This window comes from Perca flavescens, chromosome 18, assembly GCF_004354835.1.
Source record: "Perca flavescens isolate YP-PL-M2 chromosome 18, PFLA_1.0, whole genome shotgun sequence".
Lineage (NCBI taxonomy): Eukaryota > Metazoa > Chordata > Actinopteri > Perciformes > Percidae > Perca > Perca flavescens.
Genome location: NC_041348.1, coordinates 14,912,114 through 14,933,659, shown reverse-complemented (window position 1 = coordinate 14,933,659; position 21,546 = coordinate 14,912,114). Strand labels below are relative to the sequence as shown.

At 39.6% G+C, this 21,546-nt stretch overlaps 2 protein-coding genes across 6 annotated transcripts in view; both read left to right on the top strand.

Moving 5' to 3' along the window:
- The first annotated feature begins 278 nt into the window (after window positions 1-278).
- On the top strand, window positions 279-5,203 carry LOC114573323 (uncharacterized). 4 transcript variants are annotated; one of them, XM_028605458.1, is made up of 8 exons: window positions 279-507; window positions 614-682; window positions 885-1,006; window positions 1,139-1,196; window positions 1,334-1,543; window positions 1,715-1,792; window positions 3,559-3,756; window positions 4,010-5,203. In XM_028605458.1, the coding sequence occupies exons 2-8, from the start codon at window positions 622-624 to the stop codon at window positions 4,381-4,383; spliced, it is 1,101 nt and encodes a 366-aa protein (XP_028461259.1). In that variant the 5' UTR covers window positions 279-507; window positions 614-621; the 3' UTR covers window positions 4,384-5,203. The 4 variants fall into 4 exon arrangements, with proteins under 4 accessions (XP_028461259.1, XP_028461260.1, XP_028461258.1 ...); XM_028605459.1 differs by having other exon boundaries at window positions 1,136-1,196; window positions 1,715-1,783; XM_028605457.1 differs by having other exon boundaries at window positions 1,136-1,196.
- A 674-nt stretch (window positions 5,204-5,877) lies between these two features.
- Window positions 5,878-21,546, top strand: part of akap7 (A-kinase anchoring protein 7) — a 40,355-nt gene continuing 24,686 nt past the window's right edge. For both annotated transcript variants that reach the window (XM_028605682.1, XM_028605681.1), the window contains exons 1-9: window positions 5,878-6,516; window positions 6,633-6,879; window positions 7,613-7,771; window positions 7,879-8,030; window positions 9,038-9,174; window positions 10,685-10,845; window positions 13,130-13,242; window positions 13,899-13,945; window positions 14,415-14,515. In XM_028605682.1, coding sequence (XP_028461483.1) covers window positions 6,343-6,516; window positions 6,633-6,879; window positions 7,613-7,771; window positions 7,879-8,030; window positions 9,038-9,174; window positions 10,685-10,845; window positions 13,130-13,242; window positions 13,899-13,945; window positions 14,415-14,515 — 1,291 coding nt within the window. In that variant the 5' untranslated portion in view covers window positions 5,878-6,342. The remainder of the gene's footprint in view (window positions 6,517-6,632; window positions 6,880-7,612; window positions 7,772-7,878; window positions 8,031-9,037; window positions 9,175-10,684; window positions 10,846-13,129; window positions 13,243-13,898; window positions 13,946-14,414; window positions 14,516-21,546) is intronic.

Below are 21,546 nucleotides of genomic sequence, written 5' to 3'. Positions count from 1 at the left end.
TAGTTAATTGTGTGTGAGTCTGTGTTTATGGACCAAGCACATGCATAAGCTATATGATGGAAAATATAGTTTATATAGGCCTATGTAATAAATAAATAAATAAATACATAATAAAAAGCGTTATATTCTTTTTTCTTTTTTTTTTATCTACCGGGTGCGTGAGCAGGGCGGGACTACAGATGTGTCACAACCAGATCTGCTCCAGCGACCAATGATCGTTTGAAGAGCCCTCTACGTCACCTCTTGATTAAACAACTCTTTTTTTTAAGTTTCACTTTCTGTTTTCTGTAAACGTAGACTACTGGATTTACGAAAGTAAAGCGGAAATACGGTCTCGAAGGTTTTTGTTTTATTTCGGTTAGGTACTTGACAGCTATAACTGCAGCAACTAATTTACCATAGTATTGACTCTTTTCATTTCAGTCATCTATCTTGTGTTCGATCAGATCAAAGATCTCTTTCTCTTTCCTTCCTTCCATCTTCGCGCTCAGCTTGTCCACACAGCAGGTTTGTTCCAAATCTTTCACACGGCATGTCAAACCAACAACAAGAAGATATATACAGTGCAGTATATATATTGAAGTCCATGTTATAACTGTGCCTTTTTCTACAGGAGACGTCATGTCACGATTATTGGATGAAATAAGGCGCAGCAACAAAACAGCCGCTGACGTGTTGGAAAGTAAGTAAGCAGTTTTAGAGAAGGTGATTAGTGCAAAAAAGAAGAAGCCTTCAACACCGTTACAGTATGTGGCTTCAGGTTTATAAGCAGGTCACTGTTAAGCTGTCATATTGGCGCTGGGAACTTAAAAAACAACTGTCTAAAAATGTGTCAAACAGAAAATGTTCCCAGTGCTTACCCAACACCACGTCTGTTGTTGCAGAGGCAGACTTACGCACTGACGCTGACATCCAGTCACTGACTCGAGAAGAACTGCACGAACTGTTTCCTGAAAATAAGAATTTCAAACTGAGAAGGACCATCTTTGACATAATACATAAACAGGTGAGCTACTGTAACAAGTTGAAATGTGATTGGAGAGAGATTTAAATATAGATAAATAGCACGGATCAAACCGTATCGTTAGGAAAGTCAAAATTGAAATAATGCTGTAATATAATATGTTTGTTTCAGAAGCCAATTGATGTGATCCTAAGAGAACTGAAAGAGTTCATCCCACATGAATCTTTCAGGAGTATGTACAGCCTTTGCTAGTATTACTTTCACTTTCACATGTGACAGCTATTTGGTCTTGGAAGTAAATTCTAACACATGCACAACCTGATTCTCTCTCTCTCTCTCTCTCTCTCTCTCTCTCTCTCTCTCTTCCAGCTGCTCTAACCAACAACGGGGTCTTGGTTGATTACCTCCATATCATGAAGGATATTAAGACCCAAATAAATAATGTCCAAAATGTCCTTGATGCTCACATCGCTATTCTGGAAGAATTCAGCAAAAATCCACCAGATCAGGAACCAGTCTCCTGTAATCCTGTGAAGCTCCCCAATGGCCAGCCTGATGGCCGTTCACAAGGAGCACGAGGTGAATCTCACTCTCTTCCATTTCACACTCTCATGACATGTTAATGAGGAGTATTCAGTTTGCCGTTGAGTTATAACTTAAAATGTCACTTTTGAAGTTGATTGTTTAAATGACATACTGTAGGATTTGGAGTCAGTAAGTGCATTGATGCCATTTCATGTGACTTGCCAGGTACAGGTACCTCGGACACCAGTGGTCAATTGATGCTCCATACTGGCCAAACTGGTGGCCATCTACAAGTTCCTCAAAGTAAACCTAACTTTTTTTTTTCTCTTCACACTCAAAGCAGATTCAAAGCCTTGACATATTTTTTATCTGTACACTTGTGTTGTTGATGTACACATAGCAAAAATGCAGAGATCAGACCTGAGCCCAGTGATTCCTTCTGTGGAAACCCACATCTGTTTCAAAATATTCAAAACTCAGGGTTCACTTACCAGCTTTTTGTTCTGGAGCTTTTAACCATATGCCACTGCCTTATCCAGCATACAGTATGTAACTTGCTCAGTTGCCATCTAAAAACTCACTGCAGTGAGAACATCTAGCCAATAAGCACTCACCACTAACCATTCAACACATACAACCAGCTGTTATCATCACAAGACTGAGATCCTGTACTTCTGGCTAAAGAAGGCTGTTTGATACAGTCAAAAGCTCTAGAAAAAGCTAGTCAGCGAATCTTGAGTTTAGAATATCTCATTACAGACTGTGGCCTTCTGGTTGCAGGGTAAACCTCTGTCCACTGTGGTTAATCAATTTTATATGTTTTTTTTAAAGTGCTCATATTATGCTTTTTGGCTTTTTCCCTTTCCTTTATTGTGTTATATATCTTTTTTGTGCACGTTGTAGGTTTACAAAGTGAAAAAGCCCAAAGTCCACCCAAAGGGACTTACCATCTCCAACAGAAAACACTGTTCACAAACTGCTCCAAACAGCTCTATTGTAGTCCAGCCTTTACTTCTGACGAACGTGCGTCACTTTGTAACGTTATAATGCTCACCTAGCTGCTAGCGTGGCACGCCCTCATACTCTGCTTCTGACTGGCTAGTAGTCCTTACCTAGCTACTGCGCATGTGCGACTCCTAACAAAGATGGAACAGAAGTGAGATGCCTCACTCTGTAGCAGAGAGCTCAACACACAGGGTGAAAAGAGGAGCTGCAGCAATGTGCAGTACAACAAAAATATGTTAATACAATTTATGAACCTGAAAATGAGCATAATATGAGCACTTTAATAATATTTGGTTGATTTTATGTGTTTTGTGTACAAAAATCTTAATTTGTAAAGTAACTAGTAACTAAAGCTATCAGATTAATGTAGTGTAAAAAGTATAATATTTCTCTCTGAAATGTAGCAGAGTAGAAAATGGCATAAAAAGAAAAAACTCAAGTAAAGTTCAAGTACCTTAACATTTGTACTTTAGTGCAGTATTTGAGTAAATGTACTTAGTTACATTCTTACTTTCCATGACCAGATTCACTCAAATCAACTAACGTTGCACGTGCAGCAGGACCGGCTATCAAAACAAAGAACAGAGAAACTCGTATTACAACACACGCAGAGGGAGCGTGACTTCTTTCTCTGCTCAGATTTGGAGTCAGTAAGAACATTTATGCCATTTTATGTTACAGACCCTTTGCCTGGTACGGGTATGTCAGGCCCCCGTGGTCAAATGGTGCACCATACTGCAATTGTCTGACTGAATCTGGTGTCATTCACTTTTATATTCTATTATAACTCAAAAAATTTAAAACTCTGCAGGAAACTGTGTCAGACCATATTGAGAACTAGGTTTTTACTCCATCTATCTCAGTGTGAGGATAATAGGTCTTGTGAGACATTGTCACCGTTTCTTTTTTTTTTTAAAGCTCTATCAAGTTTTTTTCTATCAGGATTTTTAGGAACCACATAGCAAGAGTTTTTTTTTAAAGAGTCATTTTATTAAACTGTTTGGTTCACCCAATTCTTGTAAATGTATAAATCTGATTTTGCACATCCATTTTTCGCTCTATAGACACATTGGAGTACAAGGTGATTGTTGGCGGTAAAACCTTTGGTGCACATCGACAGCTGATGGAGAAAGTTCGGGATCAAGTTCAGGATCAGGTTCAGCTCATTGAAAGCAGTCAGGATTACAAGCTCACTTTTGTCTTCTGCCCGATCTGTTCACGCGTTGCATCAGATATTGAGGCAGCCATGACTTATGTTACAGGTAAGGGAAACAAATTTGTGAGATACAAGTTTCTTTCTGACATATATAATCAAAGTTAAGACACACCAATATGTTGGGAAAAGAGAACATTTTGGTATTCATACAATTAAACAACAAATATATATCTTTTGATTATCATTTATGTTCAGTCTCTGAGAGTCGCCTTCCACACTGAACCTTACTGTTTAAGCTCCAACCTACAATATTCCTTCCTAACTATCTCATTGTCCGTCCTCCCTTTTGGTGTCCTCAGATGATAAACCTGTCATTCTGGTGTTGATGCACCACGCACGGGAGGTCAGGTACACAACATCTATGAGAACATGGTCTGACCACGCTAACGTTGTGTTGCATGTCAACGTTTTCTACCATGAGACAGTGCATGGATTACTGAAGGATCAACAAAATGATGCTGCTGTTACCCAGATACAAAACAAATTACTGGAGTGTTTTGTTCCAAAAAGTGAATATTCCAGTGGAAATGCTCAGGGTGGGTATGCTGCAAGTGGTTTGACTTGTAGTACTTCTGTTAGAGGTGGTGGTAACAACAGGGCTTCTGAAACTGACGGTTATAGCGGTGTTAGTACACAAAAAGGTGGTAAATCTCGTTGGTGGCAATTGAGTTGAATGTGATGTGAATTGAAGTTCACATCACAAGTAAAACAATATTTAATGGATTGCATCAACAGCAAAAATAAATCAATAAAAAAATATAGATTTAGACCATTTACTGTTTGCAGAAAACATGTAATCCTCCTTGGTAAAATAAGATAATGTAAGATAAGATATACTTTATTGTCCCCAGAGGGAAATTTGTTTTGGACTCTGTTCCGCAGCTTTACAAAAACAACACAAAATACAGAAATAAGCATCTCTCAACACTAAATAAGATCAGCTACTGATTGTGGTCTAATGGTGTCATGTATTCATGTTAATCATGGGTGTAAATACTGTAGCTAAACACAGTTCTCTGTCCATTTCCTGCTATTGTGTTTCTAAAGCTACATCATGTGACTTGTGGTTTGGTAACTGTTGATGCAAAAAGTCAACACTTAAAAAAACTTTGACTTATTTAAAATGAGTCATACTTTATACTGTAGATGTGCTGTAGAAAAGAAAAATGTTGACTTGAGTATTTGAGCTGTTGTTAACCATTAGACATTTTGGAGAGTAAGTTCAAATGTGACCATATAATAAAACAGAATTTCTATAATCAAATGTCCAGTGTTCAGTTCTCCAGCTGCGACTGTTGTTTGTGTATACTAGTAAGACTTGAATGTATGTTAAAATAAAGAATAAACATTAAGAATTTTTTTTGCATTAAAGCATGAATGTGCATTTTTGCTTTACCTTATTGCAAAATCATGTTGCAGGAAGCGTATGTAAGATGTGATGATTACTATACCTAACACTTACATGTAACAATAAACTGCAAGTATGGGTGTAATCATATTGTCAGTGATCCTTTATTAATAGTCTTTCAATATATATTTTTGGATGGCATAAATATGACTAAACAACATAAACTTGGCTCCTGTATCTTTTCAACGTACATACTGTTAAAAATAGTTTGGCTCCAAATTTACTTTGATTTTATTATTATTTATACTAAACTAAAGTTTAGTCATCAAGGCACAGTTCATCTCACTATAGTGTCTCGTATTGCAAGACCTATTTTCACAGCACTACACTGAAGATTTTATGTCAAAACACTTTTGTACACAGCATTTGGACCAAAAGATTTTTAGAACCACCATGCATTATCAAATTAGTAATTAAGACTGTTTTGCTGTATGGCTGATCGACGAGGGCCTACAATCTTATTCAACTTGGCTTGAAGATGTCAAAAAAGGTGAAATAGGAATGTTTTGACGGACAGTATTCCATGCAGTAGAAATTACATTTGAAATGTTTAATGTTGAATTTGTGTAAATAACGTCCAACCTAGTGGGTTACATTTATTAGGCACATTTACCAAAACTTAATTGAATTCCTCAAATTAATAATTACTTGTGTGCTAATGTTTTAATAGATTAAAAAGTGACCGATATGCTTTTATTTTGGAAAGATAAAAATACTTTTGCTCTGAAAAACCGTGCCGGAAAATTGACATTGTTTACAAATAGTAGCTGCTTCCAGTCTGCAGTCCGTGTTAGCGCGTTCTGTGGAGCTAAATGTTATTCTAATTATTCGTTTGGATTTTTTTCTGACAAGGACTGCCAGCGGTGACAATTTTGCACCAACGACATAATGACAAGTTATCATAAATGACATTCCGGTTATTTTTGTTAATTAGCTGCACAACAGTTAGCTAACAGTTAGCTAGCTCAACAGATGTTCTGCAGTATGGCTGTTTGATTCATTTCAACAGGTGTTAGCTACAGGAAGGCAAAGTCTGTCTCAAGAGGTTTCTCATCGGTAACTATCCCGAGGAGAGTTGTAAACTAATATTCTCTGTTGCGGCTAGTTTAGCTTAACCGTAATGTCTGTTCAACTCATCGACGTTCAACTGGGTAGCTGTTAACGTCAGTTGTACGTTAGCTAAAGTTGGTCAAACTTAGTTGTGAGATGAGCTAACTGTGTGTCATGCTTATCGGTCGTGTCCTGTTGAGTCCGATCAGATCGACGTGTTCAAAAATCGTGTGTTTACAGAGGGTTGTTGCCTTCACTGAACTATCATTTCGGCTGCATGCCATATCAACCAGTCACTGTTGTAACGTAAGCGCACTGAAGCCATCTGCACACCGGTCCAGACTTAAGGTAATGAAAAGAACGTCTTGAAAAGAAAAGGAACTCATGCTATCCTCAGCCACGTTTACAGAAAGTGCAATAAGATGATGGCTGTGACCCGTTTATATCATTCTTCTCTGTTTTAGGAACAGTCCTGTCTGTATAAGCTATACGTTTGTGATATGCAGCAAGCCGATATCTCATCTGGCAAAGAGACCACTGCTAATGCCTCAGATGATGACGATGAGGAGGAGGAGGGTGGCGGTGAATGTGTGGTTGTACAGGAGAGTGGGGCAGAAAATAAGGAGTTGAAGAATCAGGTGATGATTCCAGGTCAGGTGGATGCAGTCACCATGGAGGTCCAACAAGACCCTGGAGCCTCCACAGTGTCAGGTGACTACAACTGACTGCCTGAGATGCTCAAGTGATCACTGTGATCACTGGGTTTGACAAAATTAGATTCAGCACCTAAACTGGGTACGCTTGAAAAACCCAACTGACACAGTGCCACATTGTTACACAAGTGATGGGTGGATGAACCCTATGAAGCTTAGGTAATCTCTCCCTCATTTGTGTGGAAAAAAGATTTAAAGTTCAGGGCTTTGTGGCCAGGTTGGCTCAGTGGGTAGAGCAGGCGCACATATACTGAGAGGTTTATGCCTTGACACAGAGGTCCAGGGTTCAAATCGGACCTGTGACGGTTTCCTGCATGTCTTCCCCCCTCTCTCTCCCCTTTTTCATATAGCTGTCCTGTCAAATTAAAGGTGGAAAAGCCCCCCCCAAAAAAAAATCTTTAAAAAAGGCCTTCAAATAAAACGCATACAGTGACATCTGGTGGCTTGCAAAACTTATAGCAGCGCCAAGACTGGGCCCGGAGCACTACAACAACTCTCTGTTTTTAATGGTTTTAAACTTATGTATGGATGTTTTTATGCAATATGTTATTAAAATAATGAACTAAGTGAATCAATATTATAAGGAATAGACGTGGAGAGTAAGGAGGTTTACTGTGTTTCTGAACCATGTACTGTACATGTATGACTGTTCTCCTGAGTGTGTTTTTGTATTCATGTTCATACATTTACAGTATGCGTGTTGTATCATAATTTATTTATTTTCTTGGCAGCTCCAGCAGGATCGAGTGAGAAGAAGAACAAGAGGAAGATGAGGAGGGAGAAGAGGAAACTGATGAAGAAACAGCTCAAGTCTGCTGATACTTCAGACAATTTCATGTCAGAGCTTCCATTTTCTCTGACCAGCCCCTCTACATGGAAAGAGCTAGGATGTGTGTACATTTTTGAATCTTTGACTGATTGAATATTTGAATGATTTTTTTAATTATAACTTTCACTTCTTTTTGTAATGTAACGTATGCTATCCCTTTCTCTCTAGTCTCCAGCCCAGAGTCAATCCAGAAGAGGAAGAGGAAGAGAGGAGACATTGAAGGGCGAGTGGACAGTGAAGAGGATGCAGAGAACAAGAAGAAAAAGAAAGAGACCAAGCGACCCAACTACTTTATCTCCATCCCCATCACTAACACACAGGTAAAACATTGCAGAACTATTCACTTACTTGTGTACTTTAGGAATCATGCTGGAGTTTGTGCACATTGAATCCCATTTATAACAAAATTGCAGATTCTCTATCAAGATTTTTGCCAACTAATTTTCATTCAATCAATGTTATCGATTAATCGCTCAAGTGTTTCATCTCTAATTAGGTACTTAATTCACACTATCATTTTTGCAACATTCATGTTTGTTTGCAATTCAGCCAACTTCTCAGAAGACTTATGAAAACAATCTGTGCTTCGATCTCCATAACAAAATCGTTGCAAAACAAATTCAACCTATCATCAATTTTTAATGTGATGGATTGTCTTCAGTAGGTTTCAAGTCTGTGCAAGTTCATCTCCACGCTGCTAAAGTAGATGGACATTTGTGGCTGCATGGAAGGTTGTAAATGGCATTTAAAAGACTAAAGCTATGATATGCTTTGGACAGTAGGCAGTAAATTGATAAAGATTTGTAGTACATTGACTTAAGAAATACAAAAACCACTGGCATGATCCTTTGTGGGTTAACTATAGTAGTAGTACGTAGTAAAATGAACTATTTCAGAAACCCTTTTAACTCTCTGATTGTAGAGAAGACTTTATTCTGTTCTTTCCAGATTAATAATAATTGTAGTCTTTGACACTTGGTCACGGTCAGTGTAGCTCAATCTATACCGGGAGACAGATACAAAGTTCAAGATTTAATTACCTGACGGATGATGACACTGAAATCTTAATGAGTATTGACCAAAAAGCTCCTCTGAATAAACATTGATTTACCCCATGGTCATCATGTGTTGACGCCTCATCTGTGTCATTTTGAACTGCGATCGTTTCCCCAGTGTCTCATCCTTCTAATCGTCCCCCATGCATACCAAGCTAGTTCTCGGAAAGAGAGGAGGAGTGGTGGTGAAGGACGAGAGAGAACAAGCAGTGACTGTATGTGACGGCATCTGCCGGCTGCTGCTGATTGACCGTGAATTTATCCAATGACAGATCAGTTCAACCGTGATCGCGGTCCAAGAGGCGGTGCTTCAGCAGGAGCGCCGATTGGCCAAAGCCATGATCCCTGTCCCAACTCTCCACATCACACTATTAGTCACTCATCTCGCCAGTCAGGAGCAAGTAGACCTGTGAGTGGATGCACATGCACACGTAAACACAAACATAAAAAACAAACCCAGCATACACACAGAATGTTGAACTGAAGAGGAAAATGTCTCCTGTCATTTGCATAAATCATGCATGATGAAGAGCTTTCAGTGTTAACTGATTTTTCAAGCCAGCTGAGATGAAACATGGAAGCATGGAATTTGTTCCCAACACACGAAAAATGTGTCATTATTTGAATGCCAAAATGCTCAATAACTAAGGCTTAAGGCTGAGCCGCCATTAAGCAGAACAGTTAAAAGTTTAAATATTCATACAAAATCTATTCCAATACCGGTGCTAGTGCATCAATAAAAAGAATTGCAGAAAACCATATATATTGCAATATGGATTTGTCCCTCCCCTAACGTACACACAAATGTGGATGGATACTGATCAGCTTTTTTGACGTACACACACAGACCTGTGCTGCACATTATGTATTTCAGAAGTCACTGTTCGTTATGTGTAAAATGTGATTTAGGATAGAATTAAATAAAATCTCTTTTGTCAACTCTTTTTTTTTTTTTCAATTTTCCATATTGCTCTCCCAGGATTTAACACACACTAAAGCTAAAATACTGCACTTCAATCATACAGAGCACCCCTCAAATTAGTTTACTGCCACAACCATATTTTCACACCCATTCATTCTCTATGATGCTGCTCATTATCACAACATCAAATAACCAAACAAGGTCTCCTTCATGTTTGTTGTAGTAATACAGTTTCAGGCAGAAGTTACTGCTTGGGATGCAGGGTTCTGAAATGACTAATTACCAACATGTCACGTTAGATGCTGCTTCCTTCTTATCTCTTCCTCTCAGCACTTCCAGGAAAACTGGTTGATAGGCCTATAACGTTTTTAAGGTTTAGATTCCAATATGAGCCTTAAAAACGCTGTAGAAGGACGGCAGTCCCTGAAGCTATAATAAAGTCTGACGCTTTTTATTCCAATTAATAATCAGAATAAGACGTTAATCAGAATAAAATGTTTTGTTTAAACAGGCTTTCCATTGCAATATCAAAAATATGTGTCATGTGTCCAGTTAAGTTAAGCATCACATTGTTTTCATTTGTAAGGTTCAAATGGCCCATATAACGACAGACATTGATAAACCAATGTCATCAGTGAAGGGAAAAATGTTGGAGTATTTTAGGTTGACTAAAATAAACAAAACAAAAAACAACTATTTCCCACATTGAATATGTGGTTCAGATAAGTACATTTCATATTCTGAAGTTCTCATTCTAACATTTCATGACCAGGGCTTTTAAGTGACCCAACTTCATGCAGCTCTGGAACGTGCCAGTCATGTTATGTGATGATACTGATGCTTAATCTACATCAAGTAAAAGATTGTGTGTCATTAGTAATCACTAGATTCTCTTGTTATGTAATATGAGAGGGAGAGAGAGGATTAAGTGTGTGTGTGTGTGTGTGTGTGTGTGTGTGTGTGTGTGTGTGATACTCATGTGTATATTTCCTTATAGGGCGGCAACCGTTCTGGCTCAGGTCGAGCCGTCATTGGCTGAGCTGCTGGGTGGGCGGGATCTGGTGCTGCCCTTCTCAGGGATCAGTCATTTCAGGAAGGAGGTGGTGTTTGTTGGGCTGACCCCCGGACAACACAGGCACACACTGGACAGTCTGGCAGGTCGGTGACAAACATTTAGCTTTTCATTCTCTTTGTCATTTTGTCATCTTTTCTTCTTCTGTCCTCCTTCAACACTTCTGACTGTCTTTATCATGTAGTTTATCCAAAATGCGTCTCGTGCAGTGTTTTTTTACAAGGGGATACATTTCATTACAGTGTGTTAATGTGATACAGTACTTTCTCTGTGGCCTTTGTGTCCCTGTGGAGGGATTTCTGAACTTGGGGTCCCTGGAGCTGATTGGAGGATTTGTTGTCTTTCATAAGGACACTTTAACAGGGTCGATGCTTGCTGTCGTGGGGGCTTTGCTATGGGAGATCAGAGGTTAGACAGCTTTTGGGAACGTAGGGTATAATCCGGGGGGATTGTTATTGGTAAACTAAGTGTGCTAACTCTCACATTCAAAGTTCATAAGCGGTCTAAGCCTGACTTTTGTTGTGGAGTGACCTGGGGAGCAGCTTTAACAGTAGACTTCTCTAACTTGCCATTAGGCCCTGCAGTGGGGCACAAAATGTAGCGTTTAAAAATGTGGTTTTGATTAAAAATAAAACACCGTAAGAACACATCGTGTGTCAATGGATGTAAGTTCTAGTTCTGAGTAGTCCACTACTTTGCACTGATTTAATATTCAGTGCAACCACATCCTTTTTCTTAAAACTGTGTAAGTGGATTTAATCGAACAATATGGTATTTGTTTGATTTTTCTCTGTGTGTGTGTAGCTGCATATTGTATTCACGCAAGCATCTGGGGTTGTGCGTGTGATGCGTCTTCATTTATTTTACATTTGTCATTTTGCATCTGTGTACAAGTGTGGGGGTGTATGCAGAAGCATTTGCGTGTATGTTTTTGTGTTGTGCCTTTGGCAACAACACTAGGCCAACATTCCTAAGAGGATTCTCGCTCCATTTGCCTTGCGACACTTACACATACACAAAGTAATAATTGGTTAATAATAAATATACAGTGATTTGTAAAAGTAGACACATGCATGTTTGCACAATCACACGACAGGAAATGATTGATTTTTTTCTCATTAATTTGCGTATGAGCCACAAGCTGGTTATTCTTTTGTGTGGATTTCCTAGCTGCTTGTGTATTAACTGCTCAGATCAGAGCAAATACTACATTCGGCATATTACTGATGGCCAAGCAGAGACAAATCCCAAAAGTAATTTCATCTGGGTGCTTGATATAAACAGGAAATGCAGTAAATGAATCCTTTAAAGAGAGAGAGCTACAAGGGCCTAGGTTGTACAAAATGACCTTGGCTAAGTTTTGTGTGTAATCTTCATCATTAGATGAGGAAGTAGTGATGAGCTTTTTATACCAAAAGACCAGAGAAGGATGTGGTAGTGATGATGGAGGGCGTGTGTTCTTGCTTAGACATATAACGTGCAGCTTCAAAATGTAAAAATTTGGATCAAACTGAGCCTCTAAGCTGACATAAATAGATCAGACCCTCCACAGTTGACCCCATCCTAACCATTAAACGGTTGAGTGTGTGCTGCAGCAAATGTTAAGCGTGTTGAGAAAGTATTAATAGGAAACGTTTTGCTCAATTTCTCGTTTCATCTTGGCGTTTGGGTATTGACATTTTGCCTTTACTGCCTCAGGTGAAGTATGGCAGTAGTTAGGCTTTAAAAAAAAAAAAAAAATACGCAAGAACACAGCAACACATTTGTGTATTCTGATCACAGTTAGAAAGTCCATATTATAGTTCTTGGAAACGCAGTATAAGGATGGAAGTCGGACTCTCCTGTCTTCTCGTCTGCTCCCTCCAACACTGTTATTGATTATATACTAACCTTTCTCTCTCTGTAGAGCTCCTCTTCTAAATATACTTCTATGGTTTCCCTCCAAACTGTGTGTGTGTGTGTGTGTGTGTGTGTGTGTGTGTGTGTGTGTGTGTGTGTGTGTGTGTGTACACATCTGTCCATCTGTCCTTGCAGAATGTCTACTGTATGTGTTCGTACCTTTGTTCATGTTATATGTTCAAATGACATAGGATAGGAAAACACTTTTTGTGTGTGTGTGTCTGCATCATTTTTTATAATTGGCTTTTCCAAAGACCATTAAAGAGATTGGAAAGGGTTAATTAGAAAGAAGTAGATGATATACAGCTTATTCATGATGTTGTGGGCTTCAGTCCATCTCTCTGCTGTCTGTTTATGGTAACGTTTTGCATTGTGTCAACTGACAAAATAACTGACATTCGTCTTTGGCCTCATCATTAGGTAGTATCCGGTTGCTTCTATAACTTTTGGTGTTGTGTATGTGTGTTGCAGAGTTGTTGCGGAGCCGTTTTGAGGAGCAGGGTCTTCTGCAAGAAGGAAATCGTGGGTTTGAACCCCACCTCACCATTATGAAGCTATCCAGAGTATCAAAACTACGATCCCAGGTATACACACATGTCCACTTTTTATGTAATTGATTTTCTAACTATAAGACCAAGTGGTGATTAAGTCACCATACAATTGAAATGTTAACTTCAACAATTGTTGTAGTTGCATAATAAATAACATTTTTAATGAATAAAATAAAAAAGCATAATGTTGTACTGGCACAGCATGGTTTTGTTTTTAATGGATAATCTCAACATAGATTTGCATTGTATTACTCACTCTAATTATACTTTAATATACATTCCTAAGTAGCTTGCTTTCTTTTAACAACTTTATGAACTATTATATTAGGATTGACTTGGGGGAGAAGTTAACCAGGAATTAAAGACTGGTATATGAGAATCGGAGAGAGAAAATGGTGGAGTGATTGACGGAATGGGTATGAAATGGATTAAGATATAAATAAGAGGGTGAAGGGGGTGAGGATGGAAAGATAAGCAGAGGTGAGCGGTAGTCAGGAGGGGAGAGACAGAGGAAGGACAGCATCTATCTTTTTTCTCCCCTTTGACACCTGATGACATCATATCCTGACTGGCGTCTGCTGTGCGGCGTCCTTGTCCTCCCTCAGTCTGTGTGTGTGCGTCAAGATGAATGTCCTAAAAAGCGTGATGAACATGTCATAAACAGTGTTTTCCCTTTGTTTACCTCACAGGGTATAAAGCGTGTGGACCCAGCCCTCTACTCCAACTATACAAACAAGTAAGGGCTTGTTTTTTACATACAACAAAGTATTCAGCCAACCAGGTACAGGATTATCTTTTTATGATCAATACTCCACGATATGTGCACTGCATTCTATGTAATATAATGTTTTGTGTCTATACTGCATGCTTACTGCTGATGTAAGCACAACATTTTTAGGCAACATATAACAGGAAAGAAGTTTGCACAAATCCAGTTCTAACTCAATTCTGTGACTTACTGGTGTTTTGATTTATATATTGTATAATGTTTTGTTTCCAGTTTTTTTTTTTGTGTTTATGATGAGAGTGGACACATTGGCCAAGTATATTGAACCATGGAGCTTAATTTGGTTGTCACTTTTAATTTAAGTGATCATTGCTGACAAGCAACTGTGCTGGCTGACATTGGCCTTTACTATCTGCTGGAGGCGTCACCCTCTTGCACTTTCTCACTGTCACTTTGGCTCTCTCACTGCAACACTCAGGTTTTTTGGAGACCAGACAGTCGAGCGGCTGGATCTTTGTTCCATGTTGAAAAAGAAGCAACAAGACGGATATTACCACACCGAGACTTCACTACAACTTGGTTAGTACGCACGTGCGCGCACACAAACAGAGCCTTGTTGTGTCTATACTGTTTTTTTTTTTTTTTTGGCTATCAGGTGCAATGTTAAGCCACCAGAGGGCGCTCGCTGCTCACAATCAGGGCAATGAGTTTCTCCACTTATCTTGTTTACATAGTTGTTGCAGTGGGGCACATTAAAATATTTTGGGGTAATACATTACTGTAATTTTTTTTTCTCTCTGCCAGTGATGTTGGATGAGAGATCTAAATGTTGTGTACATTTGAAAATGACTTTGGAAAGGTTAACTATTTTCATACCAGTTAACAAAACTGGGAGTGCTGGTGGTATTACTGGGAGGTCAGTTGTTTTATTATGTAAAGTAGCAACATCAGACTTAATGTGCTTACATAAGAGGCAAATGGGACTGTCAAACACCATGGGGATACTCAAGAGCTCATTTCCATTTAAGTCATGGCTGCCCAGTTTAGACATTACCACCCTGCCAGTTCTTTCTAAAGTTGGCAGCGTTGTAGAATCGCAGCTCTGTAATGGCTGCTGAATGAATGCAATGCTGATTGGCCTGAATATGTTGCAGTAATTAGTGAAAACAATTGAATGTGAGTGGAACATGTATTATGTTCTGATGTGCATTACCTATCTAGTAGATATTGTTACTATGTCTAGCCCCACATGGACTCCAGACGGCACTGTGTTGACCACTGTAGGACTTGGGTTGAAGTCAGACTGGCAGTATCGATGTGCTCTTAATGTCGCTGGAGGCTGAACAGCATACCTGGAGCTAACTGAGCACATTAGCTCTCAAAGAAAGAGGATTGATTTTGTTAATGTATGTCCACAGATAAATCAATTTGTCAGAATCAGATTTTGAGCAGCCAGCCACTCTTTGTTCCACAGCATCTCATCCAGTTTTGCCACAGCAAAATCAACAGAGCTCCCAAGGATGTGAGATGCAACAAGTGCTGGGGCTTTGTGACTGTTGTAAGCCAAGATCGATAGGCAGTGATGATAACAAATGCGATGTCTACTGTTTCCTAATGAGAAGTGTCTGGAAGCGATGCAAAACTCATTGTTGTTTATTAAATTGTTAAAGTGCTTTGTCATGATTCAAAGAGGCATGCCCCCGCAGGACCTACGTCGAATTTTGAAGATAAGAAGGATGCATTGTTCATTTCTGAGACTGCACAGTAACCGAATATATTAAAACCTGATCAGTCTCTGCTCCCAGTAAAATAGCATATTACTGCTGAAATAGCCGAGCAATAGTGTAACAAGGTGCGCTTAGATTGGAGGGAAAAGTGATGGCTTTTTCAGGGTCTGTTATTCAGGTGCTTTTTGCAAAACTGTTAGAAGACAGGAACCATGTCATCTATTTTCAATTGAGTGTAATGACATGAAATCAGTGGTTCTGTCTGCCCCGGAAAAAGGGTAACTTGTAGACTCCTGCTTTGAACTACTAGTTAGCGTGGTCTGTGGTTATATTCAAATCAGCCTTCTGATGATCGTAACCCTATAAGCCGACAGCCAAACTAAAATGAAAAAGATTTTCACATCTACCTTTAGCCAAAAGAAAGCTTGATGTTGTGCTATTATGGCTTACATTAAATTAAAGAGAACCTTTTATAATATTTGTTTTAAAATTAGCAGTGTCAAAGGAAAAACCACAAAAAAAATCATAGTGACTGTGTCATGTAGGATACTGGCTTTATGTGCATTTGTCTTTCAGGATCACCAATATCCACGTACACAAGAATGAAATAGTCACACTGTTACCATGGAGTTAACAGGATTATTGTATACCTCCAAGTACACATAAGCTACTTGACAGGGACTCCCTATATCCCGCTGTAAAGTAGCGACAGTGATTGCATGCGTGCGTGCGTGCATCCATCTGTGCGTGCGTGCGTGCGTCTGTGTCAGCATCAGTGGAACTAGGCTGTCACAATGTTTTGTGGATCACTGAGCTGTCTGTGAGAGACAAAGAGAGACAGTGTGTGTGAGTGGGAGTTAGTGACAGAGCAGTACAATGTTTACCTCACTCTTCTCATCATCCAAAAGCTTGTGTTTTTGTCAAGTGTTTTTTTCACAACAATATATACATATTTATAAATGCACGAAAGGCAAAACTGAGCACTACATCTAGTTCTCTGATATTATAGTGCTCTGTCGACCGCACCGTGTTGCTATAATCCTCGCTGTCTGAGAGTGAAGTGGTAGGGATTGAGTATCTGCCTCCCCCAGGCTCATATGTTACATCAACTTTTAAAACCAAGACTGTACATTTGGAAAGAAGAAATGGACAGCAGGCCAAACTATACAACAAGGTGCCTTCTGCAGCACTGGACTTATCAAACTGTGATGATACCTCAGGAAAAATGCTGTGGAGTTTTGAATTGAATTAAGCATTGTCTGGCATTTATAGAGCATGTATGTGCGTAATGTAGACATGCCAGCTGTCTCTATATATCTCCCCACCCAGTTCTTTTTCCTATGCTTGTCTGATTGTTTCTGTGTAGGGAGAGTTCAGGCTTTGTAGTTTATCATATAATAAAGAAATCATCTTTTTAGTGCTGAATATAGACTTAAGACAAAGATTCAGTTTATCCGGTTCTGAGGTGGTAACTCTGGGCGTCACCAGGTCATAGCAGATGGGAAATAAGACATAACACAAGGTGTTGCCATGCACACACAGCATCTATCTAATAAAGTGAGACGTATCTGTATGTATGCGTGTGTGTCCGTGTTTGGGGGGGAACCTGCACGTCACATGCAGACGCCACATGAACGCTTTACAACAGCGGGGGAAGGCGGGGGGCAGGGGCACTAGGCACTAGGCTACATGATTGCTGGATATACCAAACTTACTTTTCTTCACTTTCCTGGAGCACGAGCAGATAGCTGAAAGGAACATCGCGACTGTTGGCGAAAAAGAGGCGCTGCGCTTTTCAGTGTCTATTGATTTTGCTAAGAGGAAACTCAACAAAAAGCCATTCATTCACCACTTCTAACCAGAGGCAGAACATAATGTAATCTCACAGATTATTCCTTCACAGCGCTGTGCAATGCAAGAGAATCTTAGAGCTGAACCAGGCAGACACAGCTGGTAATTTACAACACTAATAACATTACCGTCGCCAAAATCCCCCCGCAAATCAAATCCCCTACTTCACCGTTAACCGCCAAGCCACTAAACCTGAATGGAATTTAATACCTCTGCTGAAGTGTTGAATTTGTTAACGATCATACGACACAGGACAACATCTCTCTCTCTCTCTCTCTCTCTCTCTCTCTTTCTCTCTCTCACACACACACACACACACACACACACACACACACACACACACACACACACACACACACACACACACATAAATCTGCAATCTGAATGGAAATTAACACCTGCTGAAGTGTTAAATTTGTTAACGATCATACGACACAAGACCACACCATCTCTCTCTCTCTTTCTGCACACACACACACACACACACACACACACACACAAACAAACAGTCCGGTTCTGGTGGTTGATTAACGCAGATAGGTGCTGATTAGCTCTCATAACGGGCCAGTTGGGTAGCGCACCGCCATGAGTCCATGAGGCTAATGTCTGATTACTCCACATTTTCATTTTGATATTTTGTGATTAAATTCTGAATCTGCAACGTTCTCTGTCAGGTAAATAAAGAAGTACAGTGTATTCCTCTGATGTAGGCTATACAGTTGCATATTAAGTGGTTCGGGGTCCGTCTGTAAGTAATTTTGGGGTACAATTTGGTTTTGAAGAATTCTACAAGCAGCAATACCACAGGCCAAGCAATCGGCCCGTTCCAAACAGGCACATTTTCAACGAGCACTGTACTAGTGTTATTAAATCATTGCAGAATAATTTAAGTCTTTGAGGTGTTTCATGGGACACGCAGACACACGCAGGTGTAGTGGCCACAGTGTCAGAGCATAGCTTTGCTGACACATGAGGCAGAATAGAAATCTATAAGGAGAGCTGAAGCAAGGTGGAAAAAAACACACCAGCAGGATAGACAATCTCCTAGACCTAGATGTTTTTATAACTGACCTAGTAATTGCAACACTGACAACATGAAGAAACACCGGCAGTACTTCCAAAGCATGCAGTAGTTCTTAGATTGATAGACCTTTCAAACGAATGGAAAACAGCGGCTGCATGAAAGGTAGGGAAGCCCATTAATCAATCTCGAAAACCTATGGTTTAAGAATGGTAGAGCTTTAAATTAATTAAAATAGTATAATGCCATGATGAGCAGAACATCGCTGCAGTGCCAGCACTCAACACATTCATGGGTTTATGTAGACAATGATGCACGGGGAATTAACATTTAGCAAATTGTATAAATTACAGCAGAGAAAGTAACCTCTCTTGGTTAGTTATTGCAGGGTTTATCCTCCTCTACGTCAGACTGAGGTTCAGTGTGCATTTTCCGGTGGTGCACAGTGTGATTATGTATGTATGTGTTAATCCCATAATCCACAGAACAACATAATCCACAACAGAGCCTCTGATATGCAGGCTGTGTGGGATGGGGGAGGGGGTCAGAATATACTGTATATAAGACAGCGAGAAAAGAAAGGGTAAACAAAACCAAGAAGGGAGTTTTCTTTGGATATATTGTATGTGATCTTCTCATTAAAGTTATATTCCCTAAAACTTCAATACTGGCGGATTTGGCAACACCCATAGTTACCGTGGTAACAGATGTGGTTTAATACGATGGGTCCCAGAGTTCTGGGGGCAGCAAACACTCCTCGAGCACAATGCCAAATCATGTTGTTGTTTTTTTAAAGATTATTTTGGGGTTTTCCCTTTTATTGACAGTGGATAGACCGAAAAGTGGGAGAGAGATGGGGGATGACACGCAGCAAAGGGCAGCAGGTCGGATTCAAACCCGTGCCGCTGCAGGACTCTGCCAACATGGGGCGAACGCTCTTACTGGTTGAGCTAGAGCCCCCCAAATCATGTTTTAACACAAACCGCGAAGTGAAAAGGAAAAAAGTGAGTTTAATATCAGTAAAATATAATAATCCTGGATTATATCCTGCATCGTTTTTCTGTGACTCCCTCGTGTATAGAAAGGTCATTTTGATCCAGTGCTGAAATGGCGGACTCCGCCACTAACAATGAAAACTACTAATGACGTAATTACAGAATGGAAATGCATTAAATGGCAGTTTCTGGTGGCCAGGTTGGGTCAGTGGTAGAGCAGGCGCACATGTACTGAGAGGTTAATGCCTCGATGCAGAGGTCCAGGGTTCGAGTCCGACCTGTGACTATTTCCTACATGTCTTCCCCCCTCTCTCCCCTTTCTCACCTAGCTGGCCTGTCAAGAAATAATAATAATTAAAGGCGGAAAAGCCCAAAAATAATCTTAAAAAAAAAGAGATATATATATATATATATATCTATCGTAAAGCAACACTGTGGTTGTGAATTAGGATTACAACTGTTTTGACAGGTGTGATGTTTAGACAGGGGCATGAAAATGTATATCTTGGAACGAAAACACACGCTTGAGTCCCATCTCATTCTTTTTTCACACACTGCTCTGTCTGATGGTAGTGTAAGCATAAGAATTGAGGTATTTAAAAAAAAAGAAGTGTGTCTTTGTGAGATAGATAAAAAAGATCCGCGCTGCGGTGAAAAGTCTCCTTATCACTTGTCATGCCACTTTAGAAAGGTACTTCAGGGAAAGTGAGTAATGTTTAAAATCCTTTCAGTTATTCGTGAAAAGCCAGTTTGCAGCAAGCGGGTAGTTGAATGATCCAAAACAAACAAAAAAAAAATGTTGAGAGAAAATGTGGTGACTTTAGTAGCACATCCATACTTGTTTGTGCTTTTTCATACTCCAAAAATAGGTCAGAGTGACATTTCCAGTTTATCTGTAAAGTGGAGATACTGCTCTTTCAGTAGACTGGTGAAGCGCCCGTCGTGGCCTTTTGGTATTTACAGTATCACCCACGGCTTTACAATCTACAATATACAGGCCTAAATATATGCACACACAGAAGCCCACAGACGCAAACACAAATGCACAGCACTCCAACAGCAAGGTAGTCTGTTGCACTGTGACCTTTTTGTTATTTTATCCAGATAAAGTCACTCACTTCTGTACAGACTGTGCTGCTGGGCTTTTCCTACAAAACAAGTCTTTGGCAGTGCTTGTTTTCCAGTCGCCAGCCACGAGGGCCAAATGATGCAATTTGCTTATTTACATGTAAGTGGGCTAACAGCTCTGTGGAGGAAAATTAAAACAGGAAACTGCAGCGTTTAAAACACCAATATTGAGGAGTTCCGGCTGTTGAACAGCATTTAGGGATTATTGAGGCCTTCACTGTAATAAACCATGTCTAGTTGAAGAGGGTTGGATTTGTTCAGAGTAAATACTACTTTATTTTGCTTTGCTTTCGAAACTGAAAGAAACATGGCAGGGGTGAAAATTGTATTAAATTGACAAAATTAATTGGATTAATAAAAATCTGTGTGAAAAATGGATTTCTTTAAAAAAAATACAATTTCTCTTTCCTTTGTATGAATAACAGCATTTTCTGAGCTGTGATTGTTATATGAGGACCTCTTTTACTGTGAACAGCAGTAAAAGTCCAAGTGCTTTTTCAGCAGGAAGTACAACAACCGCAGTGTGCATTGGGACAAAAACTGGTAAAAAGCCATCCCTCATGAAAAGATTGGCACGGTCTCTGTTTCTAATAATTAATTGAATAGAAAAAAGACTCTAAAACTCCCTCTAGAGGCATAGTGAGAGAAACAAAGTGTCTCCCCTTTGCTTTCTGACCACGGTGGGAAAGTTAACCCTCTCCTTGATTTCATGTTGTTTATGGAGAAGGAGAACCAGGTAATGAGTTACTCAATCTGAGTAACGTATTCTGAATACTTGGATTACTTCCACATTGAATTGCGTTTTAGTGTAGGAATGCGGCTATCACATCCAGCTTACTAAACAGGCCTATAATGGTGTGTTCTTTTTATTCCAACTAGCTGAATGTG

What these genes read in the sequence shown, in the direction of transcription:
- LOC114573323 (XM_028605457.1), top strand. Translation starts at nt 622, where the DNA reads ATGTCACGATTATTGGATGAAATAAGGCGCAGCAACAAAACAGCCGCT. An exon ending in TTGACATAATACATAAACAG is followed by an intron (nt 1,007 to 1,135) that starts GTGAGCTACTGT and finishes TGTTTGTTTCAG; the next exon opens with AAGCCAATTGATGTGATCCT. An exon ending in AGCCATGACTTATGTTACAG is followed by an intron (nt 3,757 to 4,009) that starts GTAAGGGAAACA and finishes TGGTGTCCTCAG; the next exon opens with ATGATAAACCTGTCATTCTG.